General features: G+C 54.9%; 5 protein-coding genes across 5 annotated transcripts; all 5 read right to left on the bottom strand.

The window, feature by feature from the left end:
- Positions 1-413: 413 nt before the first annotated feature.
- On the bottom strand, positions 414-4,910 carry RECQL3-0 (ATP-dependent DNA helicase Q-like 3; the record flags this gene model as incomplete). Its single annotated transcript, XM_066153067.1, has 1 exon — positions 414-4,910. One exon carries the CDS (start codon positions 4,908-4,910, stop codon positions 414-416), a length of 4,497 nt encoding a protein of 1,498 aa, XP_066007637.1.
- Positions 4,911-6,927: 2,017 nt separating this feature from the next.
- On the bottom strand, positions 6,928-9,159 carry CGGC5_v014268 (uncharacterized protein; the record flags this gene model as incomplete). The annotated part of the gene is made up of 2 exons (XM_066153066.1): positions 6,928-8,564; positions 8,655-9,159. 2 exons carry the CDS (start codon positions 9,157-9,159, stop codon positions 6,928-6,930), a joined length of 2,142 nt encoding a protein of 713 aa, XP_066007623.1.
- Positions 9,160-12,620: 3,461 nt separating this feature from the next.
- Positions 12,621-13,379, bottom strand: CGGC5_v014267 (uncharacterized protein; the record flags this gene model as incomplete). The annotated part of the gene is made up of 3 exons (XM_032028343.1): positions 12,621-12,660; positions 12,731-13,182; positions 13,230-13,379. The coding sequence occupies 3 exons, from the start codon at positions 13,377-13,379 to the stop codon at positions 12,621-12,623; spliced, it is 642 nt and encodes a 213-aa protein (XP_031875368.1).
- A 491-nt stretch (positions 13,380-13,870) lies between these two features.
- Positions 13,871-14,238, bottom strand: CGGC5_v014266 (uncharacterized protein; the record flags this gene model as incomplete). The annotated part of the gene is made up of 2 exons (XM_032028347.1): positions 13,871-14,087; positions 14,138-14,238. The coding sequence occupies 2 exons, from the start codon at positions 14,236-14,238 to the stop codon at positions 13,871-13,873; spliced, it is 318 nt and encodes a 105-aa protein (XP_031875367.1).
- A 28-nt stretch (positions 14,239-14,266) lies between these two features.
- Positions 14,267-16,527, bottom strand: apdR-0 (Aspyridones cluster regulator apdR; the record flags this gene model as incomplete). The annotated part of the gene is made up of 7 exons (XM_066153065.1): positions 14,267-14,289; positions 14,346-14,627; positions 14,675-14,706; positions 14,764-14,859; positions 14,913-15,899; positions 15,960-16,069; positions 16,123-16,527. 7 exons carry the CDS (start codon positions 16,525-16,527, stop codon positions 14,267-14,269), a joined length of 1,935 nt encoding a protein of 644 aa, XP_066007625.1.
- Between the last annotated feature and the right edge of the window lie 2,638 nt (positions 16,528-19,165).

Genomic DNA, 19,165 nt, shown 5'->3' with positions numbered 1-19,165 from the left:
GACCTCTTACTGTTCTGCCCTTTTGTTCTGCTACGCTATCTAACCTAAAACTGGCCCTGAAATCTTTAACACTACATCTGTATTATATTTACGCTCTTACATCCCCTTTTTACTTCTGTTTTTTCCCTTCTCTCCGGCCCCTTTCTCTGCTCTTTCCATCCTTCCACTGTTGCCTATACCTTTTGCTGCTCCTTGTATTCCCCCCTTCTTGCTCCTTGCTTATTATTCATCCCCTCTGTTACTCTTTGTCATCTTCCACCTCCTGCTCTCTTGTGCTATTAAATCTTTCTGTGTGAAAAAACATCTGATGCTCTGTTTTCTATTATCCTTTACTACTATACTTCCCTACTCCCTACCCTAAACTGTCGTACTCCTATGTACGGCCCCTACTCGCCCCGCCTTGCCCTGCCTGATCACCCCTCTGCTACGCCCTCCACTGCCCTCTGCCACAACTGACTCGTCAAACGGCACAACTTGCTTGACTGCACCCCTCCCCATTGGATCATCTGCCCTAACCACTCGTACACCTCCTTCTCGCTTGACGCCCACTCCTCTAACCCGTCCGCCCTGCGCATCGCCCTCACCGTCTCCTCGTACACCCTCGACCCTACACCGATCGTCGCGACGGCGAACATCGTAACCATCAACCCTTGGTACTGGCATGAACCGCCCTCGACCTCCCTGAACCGCCCGCCGTCCTCGCCCAACGGCTCCCATCGCTGACACCATCCCTGCGGCAATCCGCAATGGAAACAACTGCTGAAATTTTCCATCATCCGTCCGTTGAACATGGCCTCCTCCATCTGCCTCCTGTACTGCGCCGTCCACCCCCACGCCTGCTCCCCGCGGCCTGGGCAATCGTCCAACGTGTGCCCGTCGCTCTCTCTCCGGCGTATCCCGCAATACGTGCACCGTCCCGCCCATCGCGCCAACTGCTGCTTGAACGTCTCCCCCTCCTCCCCTAACCCTGAACGCTCTGCCCTGGCCTGCCACCGGCGGAACTGCCCGGCTTGCTGACTGCTCTCGAACGCCGCCCTAATCTCTTCGTCTCTGGCTCCATGTCCGTCCCCGCCGTCTACCCACATCACCTCCGACGCCCTCTGCCGGCATATGTCGCATGCCTCTTCGCCCTCCTCGCACCCTGGACGGTCCACCCGCCCGTCCATGACCTCGTCTAACACGATCCGCCGGCATACCTCTCCCCTGATATATGTCCTTGTTGACACCTCCCATCCCCCTCCGGCTGCCCTCCCATCTTTCTCTGCCTCCCCTACCTCCTTCTCCTTCTCCTTCTCCTCCACGGCTGCCCTACTGCATATAACAACCGACCGGCTTGGCTGGCCGTCTCGCCCGGCACGCCCGCTCTCCTGGACGAAATCCCGCAACCGCCGCGGCATGCCCGCGTGGACCACCAACCGCACGTCCGGCACGTCGATGCCTAACCCTAACGCGTTCGTCGCCACGATGACGCCCCGATTGGCGCCGTCGCCCCTCCTCCACGCCTCCAACCTCGACGCCTTGTCCTCCGTGCTGCCGATGCTGCTGTGGAACGCCGCGCACCCCAACGCCTCGGCCATCCGCTCGACGCCCTCGATCGTGCTGCTGTACACCACCGCCTTGCCGCGTGGCTGCTGCCGCAACCAATCCCTGACCTCCTGGCAACCGCGCTCCTCGACGGCGCTCAACTCGCCGTCCTCACCCTCCCGACCTGACCCTAACCCTAACCCTGATTTTGCCCGGCGCCTGTGGCTTGCCGCACCACGACCACGACCCCCACCCCCTGACCCTAACGCAACGACAACAACCCCATACTCAATATTCCCCCGCGTCGTCGCCTCGCGGAACACCCGCACCCGCTCCGGCCGGATCCCCGTCACGGCGAAAAACTCCCGCTCCTCCGCCGGCGGCAACGTCGCCGTCAAACACACCAATTGCGCCCCGAACTCCTGCACCGTCCGCCCCAACGCCCGCAACGCCGGCCGGAACCCCCTCGACCCGTCCAACACGACGTGGCACTCGTCCAACACCACCCGGTCCAACTGCTGCCGCCGCTGCAACCGCCCGACGAAATCCCGGAATCCCTGCGTGACGGCCGACTCGGGCGTCACGAACACCACCGTTGCTGCCGTCGTGTTGGCCCGCCCGCCGCCGCGCCACGTCGTCGACGCCAACCCCGACCTCGAACACCGCGCGTCCATGTCGGTGCGCAACGCCACCAACGGCGTCACGACGATCGTCACCCCGTCCGGTGCGCAATACGCCGGCAACATGAACGACAAACTCTTGCCGCCGCCCGTGCCCGTCACCTGCACGATCGGGTCGTCGCCGCGCATGATCGACCGGATCACCCGCTCCTGCTGGCCGCGGAACGCCGCCCGCGGGTCCCCCATCATCTGCCGCAACTGCCCGCCGGCGTTGGCCAACTGCAACCGCGTGAACCGCCGCCGCCGCTGCCCCTCGAACTCCTCGTCCGCCGCCGTCGTCGCCGTCCGCCGCCGCTTGGTCGGTGCCCCGCCGCCCCGGTCCTCCGCCCCGAACCCCAACAAACGGTGCCACTGCCGGCTGACGGCCCGGAACCTGTCCCGCAATGCCGCCGTGCCGAACGGTGCCTCCTGGTACAACCGCCCGTATATCATCCCCGCCACGTGCGTGCCGTGCCCTGCCTGCAAATCCAATGCGCTGTCCTCGACCCCCACGTCGTCGTCGTCGTTGTCGTCGTTGTCGTTGTTTCTGTCGTCTGCCCGCCCGAACGCCTCGTTCAAATACCGGTTGGCGATGGCGACGGCCATGTGCCGCCACCCGCTGATGTTGATCTTGCTGCCGACCAACCGCTCGCTGTGCTGCTGCATGATCCGCCTTGCCTTGTCTGACGTCCACAACCGTTCGTCCGTCCACGGGGCCCGGCCGGGGGTGGCGGGGGTGCTCTCGTCTGTGATGGTGTTCTCACGGGCGTCGTCGTCCTCGGTGTTGTCACGGGCGTCGTTGTCCTTGGTGTTATTGCGGCGCTCGTCGCCCCTGGTGTTATCACGGCTCGCCTCGCCCGCCGCCCTGCCCCTTACAACCACGTCGTCCGCCCATAAAAATGCGCTCTTCCGGTCCGTCTGATGGATGATGCCTCCTACCTGCTGCCAAAACGGCAACACCAACCATAAATACCACACCAACAACTCGCCGACCTCGCGCGGCAAATACCGGTGTATCACCTTGGCCGTCCCCGTCTGGCGGTAATTCTTGTGGTACGACGTGACGAAACATATCATGCCGTCGTGTGCGAACACGTTCCTGACCCCGCCGTTGGCCGTGTTGCTGTGTCTGATGCCTGCTAACTCGGGCGCCCGCGCCGGCTGCCCTGCCACCATGTGCATCAACATCCACAACCGCTCCCGGAACGATTCCAACGCTTGTCTGTATGCCTGCACCGTCCTCTCGCGGTATGGGTGGTGACTATTGCTGCGGTTGGACGTGACCTCCTCCGTCCTCTCGCGGTACGGGTGGTGACTATTGCTGTGGTTGGACGTGGCCTCCTCCGCCTCTCCTGCTGCTGCCACTGCCGCCGCCGCCGCCGCCGTCCCTCGCGTCGGGTCTAACCACGCCCGCCGCCGTGCCTCCGACTCTGCGATGCGCCGTGCGATCCACCCCTTCCCCTTGCCCACCCACGCCTCGTTGCGGTCGTCGTGTAAAAACGAATACCCCGGCCGGTCCTGGCTGTGGTCGTCGTGCATGCTCTCCCACCTGATGGCGGGCAACGCTGCTGCCAACGCTGATCGGCCTCCATACCCATCGCCATGCTCATCGCCGTGCTCATTATCCCTGTCCCCATGCCCATCCACCACCGCCAACTGCGCCAACAACGACCGCGCCTCCTGCGCTACCCCGTGGAACATCTCGGCCAACTCGCATACCCGCACCCGCACCCGCCGGAACGATATCCGGTCGCCGCTCCAATCCACCATCCCCGGCGCCACCGTGTTGAACCGGATGTGCATCCCGTACGTGCGCGCGTCGTAAATCCAATTCATCGCCCTGGGCTCGTCGTCCGGCCGCCCGGGCATCCGCGTCATGAACCGCCGCACCTTGTCGCGCACCAAATGGAACACGCTGCTGGCCTCCTCGTACGCCGCCTCGGCCCCTTTGGTCGCCGTCAACTCCGCCACCTCGTCCTGCCGCTCCAACCACGCCTGGTATACGACGAACATCTTGGCCACCTTGATCACGGCCGAATAATTCGTCGTGTACTCCGTCGCCTGGTGCCAACCGCCGTCCTCGCGGATGCCCAACACCGCCAACGCGCCGATCATCGCGCTCTCCTTCTGGCTCTGCTTGTACGGGTCCTCGATGATGGCGATGATGGCGTCCAAACACATCCTCTCGACCTCCTCCGCCTGCGCGGCCTGCCTGCTGCCGACGTCCGCCTCGACACGGCTGGTGAACGCATCCCACAACAACCCCTGACGCATGGTGAACCGATATGGCGGCCGCTCGCGCTCCGGCCACTCGTCCATGCGAAACCATATGCTCACCATCTTGCGCCAAACCTCCTTATACCGCTGCCACGTGTCGTCCTCCATGCGGTTATCGAACGGCCGCACCGGCTTCTGGCCGATCTCCTTCCGCTCCGCCTCGAACAACGCGTCGTGCCCGACCTTGTGCGGTGCTGCTGTTGCGCGTGCCTTGTCCGCGACGCTGTTGAACACGGCCCACATATTTCGTAACGTCTCCTCGCCGTCCTCGATCGGTCGCGTGGCCTCCTGTAACTGCGTCTTGTTCAACCCTTCCAAATCCCTCGTCCACCCGACGCGGTATAACCACCCGTTCGGCTCCAACTTTTCGTCTACTATACTAACCTCCTCGCGCGCGTCGGCCTCGAACCGCTTCTGTTGGTCATCGTGTAACGCGACGAACCACGCCATGTCGTCCGTCCCCGGCTCCAATGGCTCGCTTCGAACGGCCACCCCTAACCCCCGCCCGACCTCGAACCACCGGCTCCCGGCGCGCGATGGGAAAAACCGCTGGCATGGCACCCCCGTCGCCCACGGCAAATCCCTTGCTGCCATGGCCCTCTTCTGCACATTACCCCCCTTCTGCCAATCATTCTGCCATCCATGTTCTGCCCGGCAATGCTCCTGCATGTTTCGCACGCGGCGGCACATATAACGGCATGAATGGCAACGTAATCCATCGACTTGGGGTGGTGCGATGTGGGCGATGGGTTTGACTGTGGAGTCTGGGTATTGAAACGACTGCAAATCGGCCTGGCTGCGGATGATGCCGGGAATATCGCCGACTAATCCGGCGACCTTGCTCCTGGCCTTGGCGGTGATTGACCGATGGTGATTGCGTAAATGTGCTGTGACTTCGTTGGCTACGACTGCATACTTACATAACGTGCATATCAAAATGGAATACTGCGTGTCGTGAACGAATGGCTCCATCTTTGGCTATATGTATTGGTTACTTTCTTCTATCTACTGTTTCTGACTGATTCCTCCTGTCCTCTCTTTATAAACTCACCTTCCTGCCCCTTAATTCCATATACTTTCTCCTTGATCTACTTTCCTCCCTGCTTACGTTCCATCGCTCGGTCGGGCTTTCTGGCCTGGCTGGTGGCCCTGTTATGTGATTGGCTGGTTAATGCGGGGATCGGGACGACATCACAAAAATATCTACTATCCTATTTCCCTATTTCTGGACTCAAATGGCGAAACAAAACACTGAAAACTGGATTCCCGTAATGACCCGGTTTGTGGCTTCAATTGCATGCTACTTTTGTCTATTTTACTCTGGGGAATCTCTACGGCTTTGTACCCCCTCTACGTGCCGGCTTTGACCCCCCCTCTCCCTGGCCCCACTTTCAATTCTGGTGGTGGCCACAACGGCTTTGACTTCAAGCCATCGCCCACGTAATGGCAGGGTTAGGGTTAGGGTCAGGGTTCTCTTCGGAACGCGTCGAGATTTCAATTGAAGGTGGAGACACTGAAGTCAATCCCGGCCAATCAGAGGACCCAGGGAACGCGTCGAGATTTCCAAGTCGGGCAGGGGGTGACGGGTGGGGCTCCGGACAAGTCGGGCCAATGGCTGTACACGGACGGCCGTATCTCGACGCGTTCCGGCATGGAATAACTGAGTAGTTCATCGTGGACGTGATGTCAGGGAAAGGCACGATATGCCCCTAGCCTGAGGAAAGAGCCCATCCCAAATGCTTGTTATCTAGCGTAGTATAACGACTAGGAAACTGTAGGATAGTGATAGGATATTGCGTGGAGGCTGCTGTAGGATCCTGGAATACAGGGTGTTATGTGACCTATGCGTAAGTAACGGAGATAGGTGCGTAGATGCATGGGATAAAAAAGCCCCTTGGGGCTTATTTGCAGTGGCAGAATGAGCAGATACAAGGCTTTGATCTAGAGTGAAGGGCTGAGGAGTCTTGTGAGAGGAGAAAGGTAGAAGCCCCTTGGGGCTTATTTGCAGTGGCAGAATGAGCAGATATAAGGCTTTGATCCAGAGTGAAGGGCTGAGTAGTCTTGAAAAGGGAGATAGGGAGAGAAGCCCCTGGGGGCTTCTTCGCAGGTAAAAGCCCCCTAGGGGCTTTTTCTTCATGTGGGTATTCTTATGGAAATGGGAACATAAGCCTTTGAGCGTAAGGTCGCATCGTAACTAGGTATAATAAACGTCCGCTTTGTTCTTGGGTATGAAGGTAAGAGAGTATGATATACGGGCGTGTAATGTATGGGTATGTTTATGTTGTTTAGTGTACTCAAACAAGGGGTATAAGTATTGAAAACAAAACGCACTTGCAGTGTTGTAGCTAAGAGGCAAAGCTCCTTCTGGGCATCCTTTCAGCCACCACGCCCCGTCGCCCTCCCTCTCCCCTGATCCCTAGGCAGCTAGCTAGTAGAAGAACCCCCTAAGCCTAGTGAAGCCACTGGCCTATCGCTTTCCCATCCTGAGACCTGATTTCCAGGCTCCTGTTATCGTTCTACTAGAGGGGGTGGTGGCTGGCGATGGGAGCCTCACAGCTGGCGAAGTGGTCTTCGACCCCTTTCGCCGGCTATCAGACGGCTGACGGGGAGAGACTGACGAGGCTCGCCCTTCTACGTCCGACAGCACGCGGAGCGCCTCGGCGCGGCTGAGGCCAGCCCTGTGGCCTGTTGGCTCACGGCTGCCCGTGTTCTTCTGCGCTGACGGAGGTGGGACGTCGGCTGCCGGGCTTGGGCGTTTTCGACGGCGCTGTGGGCTGGGGCCGACACTCTCGTTAGCGCTGGGATCGTCCTCATCGTCAGTAGTCGTATTCTCGGCTGTTGGGGCTGGGCTGAAGAGGGGAAGCCCTGGAAGATCTATAAAGGAGACGAGGACCTCCTCAATCCTGCGCTGCAACTCGAGGAGTCTGGGGTCGCCATTCTTGACAGGCTGGTTGCTCATCTTAAAGAGGGTGGCGCAGAAGGTGTTTGTGAGTGTGCAGGCCTGCACCCAGCGGAGGTCTCCGTTGACATCGGCCGGCATCCCCCACTCAGGCCTTAGCACGTCCGTCACTGCATCACCGGCGTCCGTGATGCCGCGGACGACGCAGAGGACGCGTGCCCAGCCACCGTGGCTGAAGCGGGCACCGTAGTCGGCCTTGTCGACAAGGGTGACGTTTTCTATGGTCAGGGTCTGCACCTCCTGCGCCCGGAAGGCGTCTGCGTCACGTATCGCGAGATCAAGCACACGCCGCTGGAGCCGTGCAGCCGTGTCCTCGGCATAGGCAGTGGAGTCCCTGTATGCGCTGAGGTTGTCGAGGGCGGCCTGAAGATGCTCGAGCAGCAGGGGCTTGTTCTTGGACTTGGGGTTCACGTCTGCGAGTTCGGCCGCGCTTCTGCTATCGATCCAACTGACGACATGGTGCAGTACACGGACTGCGGTCTCCGTCTCCGGCCTCTTAGGACGTAGGAAGCGCTTGAGGTCGACGAATGAGAGGTTGGGCGCTGCTGATACGGCGGTATAAACCCTCTTATAGGCCTCGTCGTCCAGTGTCCTGAGGAGCCCTGCCGTACGTTGAGGGGCGCTGTTGGTGTTGTTGCAGCCGTCGGTGGGGAAAAAGGCGGCCTCAACAACGTCCTGGGCGCGAGCTTCCCCGTTGCTGTTGCTGGCGGGGAGGGCTGTGGACAGCATGTTCCAGTCGCCTAGCCCCACGTCCTGCGTCACGTCAAGGGGGAGGGCGTTGAGCGTGTCGAGTACCGCCTCGAGCGTCGCAAACCAGTAGCCGTCGACACGGAGGCTGGCCATCCACTCAAAGGTCGATATGTTGAAGGTCTCCAGGCCTAGGCGCGTTTGGCACCAGCGGGTGGCCATGTCCCGCCACCGCTCGTGGTTCCACAACGTGACGAGCCGGCGGGTGGGGAGGCCCTTCTCGCTGCTTAGCCGTAGTCCTACCACAAGCTTGTGGTTGACGGTGATATGTGTGCTGGGCCCGGCTGTGTCCGACGCCACTGACACAAGCTGCTTCCAGATCTGTCCGTGGTTGTCAGGCAGGCTTGGGTCTCGGCGGTTGACGCGTAGCCTCATGTTGAGGTCGGGGGGCAGCTTATCTGTTATCATAGGTCAGGTCAGTCCTGGCTTCTTAGGCTTGTGCTGCCTTCACTTCTTGACGTGCGCGCGGGGAGGGTGCTGCAACTCACCTTTGTCGTATAGCTCGCACGTCCACCAGGCGTCCGACTCTACAGCACCTGTTGCTTTGATGTATTCCCGGAGGGCGTGGAGACGGTGCTGGCCTGCCATCACCTCGACCTTGGTCCCATTAACGTCAGCCCACCGGAGCAACGGGTGTTCCCTGGCGCCTTCGTCGCCGCCATCCTCGTCGTCTTGCCTGGTCTCGAGGGCTCGGCGGACATCCTCAGCGTCACATAGGACGAACATATGGTTTTCGGGCGCACTACGCTCAAGGCCACCCTTTATAAACACGTCCCGGAGTTCGCGCACGTGGGAGGGTTCGATTCGACGGTTGACGCCCTTACTCCACGTTATGTCCATGATATCGATATGTAGTCTTGCGGTAGCTAGGAGGTAAGGCTTCGCAAGTTCCCGGACTGACTTTTGATCCTGGAAGGGGTCGTTGGACGCTCGCCTCTTATGGCCATGGCGCGCAGGAGTTGTATCCTCAGCGCTGCGCTTGCGTTTCGTCATGGTATGAGTGGTTACTGACTGCCAGGCAAAAATGAGGTTTGCGAATACTCTGCAGCGTAGGTGGACAGTGCATCTGTTGGTGGGAGGTCCTCATGTGTTGGTGGATGGGAAGAGGGCGTTGTGATGTGTTCTCGCCGGGCTTGCATACCTGGGCCGGTTTGGGGTTAGCTGTATTAGGGTTGGGTAGACTGTGTTATTCATACGTGGGAAATATGTCTTGGTAGAAATTCGTTATTGTTGCCTGCTGCGCTCTTCTACCATACCCCCTTCGAAGTCTCACATTGGATGCGGCGTTTAACTGGCCTTCCGTTGGAATTTCAATGGGGCTAGTGCCAGTTGCCTAGGAATGTTGTGTGCCCCTCCCTCCCTCCCCTCCCTTCTGTCTACCTTCCTGTGCGCACTCAGCCCATGTTCCACCCCAGGAATGTGTGTGATCACTGTTCCTGTTTAGGATTTGCTTCCGTCTTCGGTTTCTCCACCCTTATCACGTTGTTGTGGCTAAAGCTGGGCAATCATTACCTGTAGCCTGTGGGGGAAGGGGTAGAAGCAATCTGGGGCCTGGGTGCCTGGATTCGCTGGTCTAGGTGGCTGTGAAAGAAAGCCCTTGAGGGCTTTGGGTGAGGGGGGGCACTATGATATGGAATATCTTTCCCTTCCTAGAAGATCCCACACGCAGTGATTTTCGCGTGGACGAGGCTTGGGGAAACTCAAGTGAATAGACATACTTATGAGACGCCTAGATATAGGCCTACTAACTAGATCTATTGACCTCGTTTGTTCTCGGCTTGGCGTGGGAAGAAAACATCATCACATCCATTATCCGCCTTCAACCCCTTTATATCTTTACCTCTATCCCCATCCGCGCCTAGGCTGACCCTGGTTATTATCTAATCACATGCGCCAGATTTCCTCGGCGGCTTACAGGATAGTTGTGCGGTGTTCAGGGCGCAGAACCATCCAATCTACAATCCAGTTTATGGTACGTATACCAATAAGCATCACGGTAGAAGCTAGGAAGGAGGGCGGTGCCTGCTGTAATGACTATACACCTATCCATATTGATAACCCTCAGACTAGATATGCCTGCAACCTCTCCCCTTCTAATGTACTGTGCTCTTTCAAGACGTTCTTGTGGTCGGTTAGTGCTCATATAAGTGGTAGTAGAAATCTACGCTCTTTGTAGATAGGCTGAATGACTGGTCCGGTGAGCTGTGAGTGCGCATTTATCATCTTCAGCTACATATAGATGAGAGGCTAGAGACAGAATTAGAGATATGATGAATGCTCTCTCTCTACAGCTGGTATCTTTCGTTAGGAATGTCTATTACGGGAGCCTGTCCTGGTGTAGGTCTGACCACGTTCTTACCTATGCTATCCTATCGGTTACCGCATAACGCTGGTATACAAGTGTGCTGGACACAGCGAATTAAAAGTTGTCCTAGTTGATCGACACTTTTTTTTCCAGCATATCGTGAGATTCATATAGGCAGCAGAATTGGAGACGGTATAGCTCCTCAATATACTGGCGTTATGCGGGACTCAACGGGATACTTTGACCTATATACGACTGTAACTACGTGTTAGGGGTTAGAAGCAGCCACTTGACGGTTGGAATACAGTTCCAATCTATTTGACTTTATGTAGTATACTCTATTAAGTCTTAACCCGATGGAGATGACGTGGCTGGTGTGGTCGTGGTCGTGTCAGGCAGGCAGGCGTGCGTTTGCAAAGAATATGGAGTAATGACATGATAAAAAATTCATATGAGCTAGTAGAAGCGGCGAGCGAGCTCCCTTAAAGTTAAGATTACTTCTTCCTGGTATACATAAACCATCTATATTGACTCCTCCTGCGTGAGGATACTCCCTATAGAGCTATTAGGCATTCACTTCATCTAAGCTATGAATTTGGTGGGGTGATTGAGCATCGCAGTTCACAGTAGATGAGCTGTTATGTAATCAGCAGCGGCATATTAGGTAATCACAGATAGGGTTAGTAATGCTCTGGGCGTGGTAGATCATTTATTTATCCCTTTCCTTGCGTTACCTGATCCGTCCGTTGTTCAAATAATAAAGCACCATGCCCCTACATGCTTGATTTCTGCTCAAGTCTGCTGCGTAAGAAAATGTCAGAGCTACTTACTGTTGCGTTTTGTCGTCTTTCATCCTATCTACTACTGTTAACTGGTTAAATGACGTGGTTTGTGACATAAGCAGCCCTCCCTCCTGTCTTTCTTCTGTATCCGGCTAGCTTTAACGCGTCGGTTTCTCTCCACATGACGCGACGCGGTGTCTGAGTCCGCTTCAGGCCACGCATAGACACGCGCTCCAATGAACCTACCACACATCTAAATAGTTGCTTCTGTCCGCTCTCACTACTACTACTAAGCTGCCTCTCTATCTTCTGTTCTTACCTTACACGCGCTATGTGCGTCAACCATTCTCTTATATCCCCATCAGGCTGTCCACATCACCCGCGAGAATTCATACCAAACCTTGACTATTCTCCTGTTTTATATCTGTTTACTGCAGTCTATGCGCCTTTTTTTGCGAGGGAGGGGAGATGAGGGAGAGCACCTGCCACTGATCATACCGCCCACTCTGAGGATACGTGCAGTCAAGTACGATGCTTATAGTTTGCTTCGACTGGCCGATCGGCTGTGTTTACAAGCAAGAAGCTCTACGGTGACTATAGGCTTGACGGGTTACGTACGAACCTGAGGATCTGCCTGAGGTTACGTGAAGGGCTAGGTAAGTATACGCGAGAGATTTGGAGTATTTGTGGCCGAATGGGGCGAGGTATCCGGATTGTATGGTCTACCTTAGTCTGATAAGCCCCTAGGGGCTTCTGGCCAAGTCGGCTGGGACATCCGGCTTCTGCTGCTACTACGATCAGGTCCCAGAAGCCCCCAGGGGCTTCTGGCCAAATCACTGGGGTTATTTGGATTCTGCAATCAGGCCTTAGAAGCCCCTAAGGGCTTCTGGCCAAGTCGGTTGGGACATCCGGCTTCTACTACGATCAGGTCCCAGAAGCCCCCAGGGGCTTCTGGCTAAGTAGGTTAGGTAATCCAGATTCTATAATCAAGTCATAGGGGCCCTCGAAAGGCTTTCTACTAGCAATTGTTATACGGACTCGGTAGTTGGGTTCCTAAATACCCCCGGTCGGCTTATAGATAGATAGATAGACAGACACTGTCACCGGTCTATATAGACGCGAATACGCGCCGTATGTCGTCGTCTACTACTTTTTCCCTTCGTATGTCCTACCCCATTGCCCCTCCGTGTTGCTCATTCGTAGCCCCAAGCCAGAAGCCCCTACCTGCTATCTCGATCTGGCCTGGAATCCTAGCCCTAACCTGGTCCGTATTAAGCTTTGGGAGGGCACTACTGTCCTGTCTTCGGGGGGAAAGGCAAACGAGTAGGACCGCAGAAAACTCTCAAAATTGGCGGCTTGTATTGGATTCAGCCACCATGCCAGCCTTGGAGGAAACCCCGACTCTCGCTGGAAGATTGAACGTCAGTTCTCGTCGATTGAACAGCCCTGACATTTGTCTGAGATAGATGAGACTTACCGCTGCGAGTCGAGGAAATATACATGGCATTTACTCCATAACTTATCGCAGTAAGCACTCAAGCTTTCCGTATCGTGCTGTACAGTTCTGAAACCCGCCGTTTGTCGGAGCATCTCGAGCACATCGTCGTCAACGGTAAACCTCCCTTGGTGCCAGTCAATACCCAGGAGTTTTCCACACGTCTGGAGGTTGTCAATGAAAGGTATCGATCTGTCGATACCATAGCCATCACGCGGTTCAGACTCATCGGCAGCAGAGGCGACCATGGCACGCAACAATGATTTGAGTTGGTTTTCCCATGGAGCGCTAAGCTGAGGAGTCATTGCTCTGGAATGAACGAGTTCCAACAACTTCTGAAGGTTGAAGTCGACTAAGGTGTTTTCTTTGCAGATAAGGGTACCACAGAGAACCAAGATGTTGACGGTGTCGGTCAATGTAGCGGATGTAGATTTCTTCGGTGTGTCAGCTGGTTCTGACGGACCAAAAGGCATCAACCTACTTTCAAGTCGCAGTAGAGTGCTGCCCACTCATGGAGATCAAGTTGAACGTCGTCATTGGTAGCGGGGGCATGGGGCTCGTAAAGCTGCAACATCTGATATCCTCTGCCTTTGGCGATCAAGTCGTCCACGGTTGCGGGCCCTTCGTTCATTTTATCAAGTCGCGTCAGCTGATGGGTGTTGGGGTCCAGATATGAGTGGACCGGTGAAGGTGGAGAAGAGCTACAAGAAAGTACACAAAGAGGGTGGGTCGTGGGCAATTATACGCTCATCGCACAGCCTGGAAGAGAGAAACATAGCCCGCCCACTTCCACAACATTCAATACTGGAACCCATGGCACCAATGACAGCGAACATACCAAACGAGATCGTCACCGCGCTAGGAGTTCGCTTTACATTCTGGAACACGACATTGCCTCGGGGTGGGGCTGACAAGATTGAAATCAAATTCTAATCACCGTTCAACACCATGCTAGGCTTAGCCCTGCCCCCCCCCCCCCCCCCTTTTCTTAGGAGGCTCCAAATCTGTATACGCCATACACACCAAGGATTACGATGGGCGGGGATATGTTGAATTCCACGAGATTTGAATCAAGCAGCGATCGATTTGAACTCATTGTAAATTGACCGTGGTACTATTAATTCACCGCGATGTAAAGTTACTCGGGAGTACATGTAGTTGGTCTGCGACAGTTTGGAGAATTCTCTTCTCTCCCATCAATGCCCCACCCAGTTGCACATGTAAGTCCAACATGGTGATTGTTCTTTGGAAAAGATAGCCCAGCTTTACAGGCTCGACGAGACCTCCGAGGAAAGGGTCCCGGTACACGGCAGCCAGAATCAATAAATTCACGGTTTGTCTGTTCGGTGTCAACCTCAGATTGGCTGATGGGTAGATATCGTGACGTACCTATGGGCTATGACGAGAATGTTGTCCGGGATGCGATTGCCATCCACACCATGAAATGCCTCGATGCTTTTTATGACGTAGAAAATGGCTGTCTTCGTCATCTTTATGGTTTCCTCCCAGATCCCGCTTTCAGAAGCTCTCCTCTTGCTGGTCTTGTCGGACGTGAGGATGGGGCAAGGGCCTGTCTGTCTGCGTTCCAATGACTTACTGAGTGCAGTCTTGATAAAAGGTTTGAATATGGCAGCCTGCACATCCCAAAACTTGGACCGCAGTCTAGCTTCCATGAAGTCTCTTGACGGTGAATCTTGCTCGTCAAATTGAAGATCTTGAGCAATCCACGTCATGCCATCCAAGGTGCTCTTGACGAATGTTTGACCATCCGAGAGCCGCATTTCTGTTGGCGTGGGGAAGTGTAAAACGTCGTCTAGGCTCCTCCGCAGATGCATCTGCCCCAGAAAGTGATTCGATACCCACTCTGGGAACTGTTCGGCTGTTATAAGCATGTTCGGCCAGGGTAAATCATGCCTGTATCTGAACATAAAGGAAGATCCAGCAGGTCAATGAAATCGCTAACGAATAATTGTCAGTGCGAACGAAATATTGCAAAACGGCCGATATCCACGTACCATAGAAGATGGAGACACGTCCAAAAGACGAGAAGAATGGAGTTGTCCTTTGGGTTTTGGATCGGTGGGTCGGTCCTTCTGAGCCGATCCAAATCACTAAGACGACCGGTTTCAGCAGTGGTTTTGGACGTATTGTATGGACGACATACCAACGCATGACAACTTGAAGCGCACGGTCAGCATCAAGGAGATGAAATTGACATTCAATGAGTCTGCCAAGTTGGCCGTAGTAGAGCGCATCAAATATGGACATTCGGGCGTGTTGTAATGTCCATCCTCCTCGTTGTTGGCCCAAGATATCGGAGGCGAGAGCCATGTACTTAACGCCGGGAATGGTTCCTCTTTCTCGAGAAGTGATCGCGGGATCTGCGATCCCAGCTTGGTGCTGGCAAAGCTCTCCCAACGCTAGAACAATCAGTATCATGGCGCTATCAATGGTCCGATTAGGTCTTCTGCAGTTCGACAGGACAGATTGCCGTGACTGGTTGACGGATGGACCTGAACGAGGACGCTTTCGATTCCATGGTATATCATTTGCAGCGTCCGAAAGTTCCCCGTGTATGCAGCCGACGTGGTTCAGGAAATGTTCGACCTTTCGATCCAGTTCTCCTGGCATCGCAATGGGATACATGTTGAGGATATTGTCCTGGAAGGATTTGACCAGGCCTATGACTGTATCCTTACGGAGGTCTGGCAAACCGCCGCATTCAAGCCCCGGGCAATGATGAGCGCCAAGCGCCGAGACGCAATCCTCGCCGCACCTGAAGAGCTGAAGCATGTTCCGTGATTCTTCACAATCCAGTAGGTAGCCCTTCACATCGCTGATACCGATGTCGCACAATAGTTGCGTGGTGAGTATCTGTACAGATGGCCAGCTCAAAGGGCTGTCATCTATAGTCATTGCGGTATCCTGATGGGCGTCTGTTAATATTACTTGACGAGATCTTCCGTGGTCATCCGCATGCTTCGAGAGTACTTCCTTGAAGAGTCCCTCCTTTGAGAGGACCTCCTTGAAGAGTCCCTCCTTCGAGAGGACCTCCTTGAAGAGTCCTTCCCTCGAAAGGACCTCCTTCAACGATGCATCGACAGACTGTAGTGATTTGCTTAAGCTGGCTTCCGCGCTTTCAATAGCCGACCTAAAATCACGAGTAAGCCTTGCGAACTCGTTCTCTATGTCTCATCAGCTGCCGACTCACATTTTATGCTCCACTGCCCGGTAAACACATTCCTGATTTTTTTCATCGCAAAGTTTGCAAGGTGTCTGCCCGTCGCATCGAGACTTGAGTTGCCTGCAACTATCGCACGCCTATCTTAGGAATTAGCTTGCTTCGTGATCGTAGGTGGGCTGCTGGGGCTTACCATAGCGACTCTCCGACACTTTTTCGGTTTTGTCCTGACGAAATTTACATGTTGGATTGGTAGAGAAGGAGCAGACGATGTTCCAGGCGTCCATAACGGCGGGTCTGGCAAAAATCTGTCTTGGTTGCCACCTCTGGCCTCACGCATTTGCACTTCGTAGCCCTCCTGCTTGATACCTGCTCTTTGAAACATGGTGGGGGGCGTAAAGCGATTCCATTGTTCCGGGCGTGCAGGCTGTCCAGCAGCCAAACTTTGCCGCTCCTCAGCCACGCAAGTCTGCGCTGCGGTCGGCTGCTGATACGGCAGATGATAAGCAGGCTGATGGGGTGCTGTGCTGGCTGGAAAGCTGGTCTGGATCGACATTTGACGAGAAGGCGGCCCGTTGTAGGCCTGCATAGGGTCCATGACGATATACGTATAGACGTAAGGGTGATTTGGCGTCACAGCGGGAGAATGGGGATCAAGAATAAGAATCGACTCTGCATCCTCTATAAAAGGAGGGAATGTGTTGTGTAAGAAGGGGTGCACGTTAGCCAGGTTGCGTTGCAACGGGAGAATGGCGCCGACCGGGTGTGAAGTCAGCGAGCACAGGTCCTCACAGGTCTTCAAACACACGGGCATGACATCCCTGCCAGTGAGCTGAATACTCGGTTGGTACGCGAGACATCTTGGGAAAGGGGCGAGATTGCTGTGGAGTGAGGATCCGTCACGTCGATCGCGACAAGGATTGTTCCCCCATCCGAGTTGCAGGACTAGCGTAAGATAAGTCATGTTTTGTTGCATCTACCTCGATATGCATCAGGCCAGTTCGGGTTGCCAGCCTGCGGGCTGGAGTTGATGCCAGAATCTGCGAGCGCTGACTGCCACAATAATATGAAGAAAGATCACAGATGCTTCTCTTTAGCGCGGTTACGTGCTACTCATGGCCCCCTGAGTTTCCTGTAAAATTCCAGATAACACTCCGCACAGCCCTCGCCCCATTTGAAAATCTCGATAACTGGCTCAAAAATGGCCATATCTTCCGGCAGCAGCGACTCCCAAGATAAGACCGCTGTCCGCAATTGAGCCTGATTCCTGATGGCTTAGGGCATATTCATACGCCTGCCTGGCTTGGCATGCATATACGGTGTGGCTTAGTCGGGGCACAGCCAGCCGTTATCGTACAGTAGACTTGCATCTCGAGAAAACCGCCTGGGTTGATTGAGGGGCCGACTGTGAGGCAGCCTGCTTCAAATATGTGCCATCATGGCCAATCCCGTTCCAACGCGTAGGTACGCAAGACTCCACAACCCGCAGCTCCATACCTTGGCCTACCTCGGTGCCTATGCATAAATAACCAATTCTTCCCTTTTGCAACATAAACACCCCGTGGCTATGTCAGTCGCTTGAATCACAGCGAGCCAGACTTCAAACGAAACCGGTTCCACCTTTGCCCAAGATTACAGCCGGCATCTTTGTTCTCAATCTCACAAGAACTATCCAACCAAGCCATGGCTGCTAGACCTATTGCTGGCACGAAGCGCAGGCTATCAACGCCCGAGGTTTCAACTCGGGAATGTCCTGCAGATCCTTACTCCACAGACGGACTCTGTACCCGATGTTTGGAGCTTCCCCTGGAGAAAGGGCTCGACCTTCCTCTTGACAGATTCGAAATCAAAATCGCCGATGTTGGAACTTATTACCGTCAGCCAGCGGTTCCTGGCTGCGACTTATGCCGTTTGCTCTGCGATTCGCGAATGCCCGCTGATCATCTCCGACCTGACCCAGAAATGGTGTTGGACTGCGATGAGTTGCGTGCTTTCGACGTTGCTAGACATAATCTATGGGTGAATCAAGAAGGAAAATCGAAAGACAGGGAGCGCCTTCTTGAAGGATACGATTACCGCTACTTAGCTATTGTGCCTCAGGAAGCAAAGTTTTCCTCGTGGAATAACAAGTACTACATGGGTCGACGAGGTGAGAGGGAGGGTTTCCTGACGTTTCGTCGACGTGGCTCTCCGCAGCCTGAAGTCTTCGTACCACAAATCGTCGAACCAAAGTTCGACGTGTCTTTGGGAAAGACCTGGCTTCAGTACTGCGAAAACTACCACAAGAAGTTGTGTTCAGGGGCCAAAAGAACGACGAAAGGGCTCCGGCTAATAGACTGTCACTCATACGTCGTGAGACGGGCTCCATCCCACGAGAAGTACGTGGCATTGAGTTACTTGTGGGGGCCTCCCTCAGCAGGAAACAGTGCACCAGAGACCGCCTCTCCAAAGCGCACGGGCGATACGCCACTCCCCTCAGATCTTCCAGCCGTCATCAGTGATGCCATGAAGGTCACCATCGGGATGGGCTTTAATTATCTCTGGGTCGACAAGTTCTGCATCGACCAGAAAGATGAAGCAGAGAAACATGGCCAAATAAGCCAGATGGACTCTATTTATCACAACGCAGAGTTGACGATCATTGCTGCTGCTGGATCCGACCCCACTTATGGCCTGCCTGGCATAAGTAGCAGACTTCGACAACCATATCCTGCCGTCTCAGTCAGAGATATCAACATAATTTCCACGCTCAAACACCCAAGATTATCGATTCCATCATCAACATGGTCTACGAGGGGCTGGACACTTCAAGAGTCTGTTCTCAGTCGTCGGCGGCTTGTCTTCACAGACGACCAAGTCTATTTTGAGTGCACAGCTATGAACTGTCACGAAAGTCTTTCGTCATCTCTTCACAGACTGCACGTAAGGGGAGGAACAAAGTTGAAGAGTATAATGATGGGGGGAGTCCTCGGTCGCCGAGCTAGTGGTTCTTTCGACAACACAACTACGGCGCCGACGCTGAATTTTAATGAATTCAGCTCTTTAACACAGGATTACACCAAAAGAAGTCTGACATACGATTCGGACACTTTGAGGGCCTTGTATGGCATATTTCGAGAGTTTGAAGCCAGCAAGAGCCACGTCGTCCAGATTTGCGGAATTCCATTCTTATCAAGCGTGCCAGACCAGGCCATGAAGTCTTTTTTGACTGCGTTGTCGTGGCATCACGCTTGGTC

Source organism: Colletotrichum fructicola (genome assembly GCF_000319635.2).
Source record: "Colletotrichum fructicola Nara gc5 chromosome Unknown KSG_Nara_v1_contig08, whole genome shotgun sequence".
NCBI lineage: Eukaryota > Fungi > Ascomycota > Sordariomycetes > Glomerellales > Glomerellaceae > Colletotrichum > Colletotrichum fructicola.
This window is presented reverse-complemented; position numbering and strand designations above follow the sequence as displayed.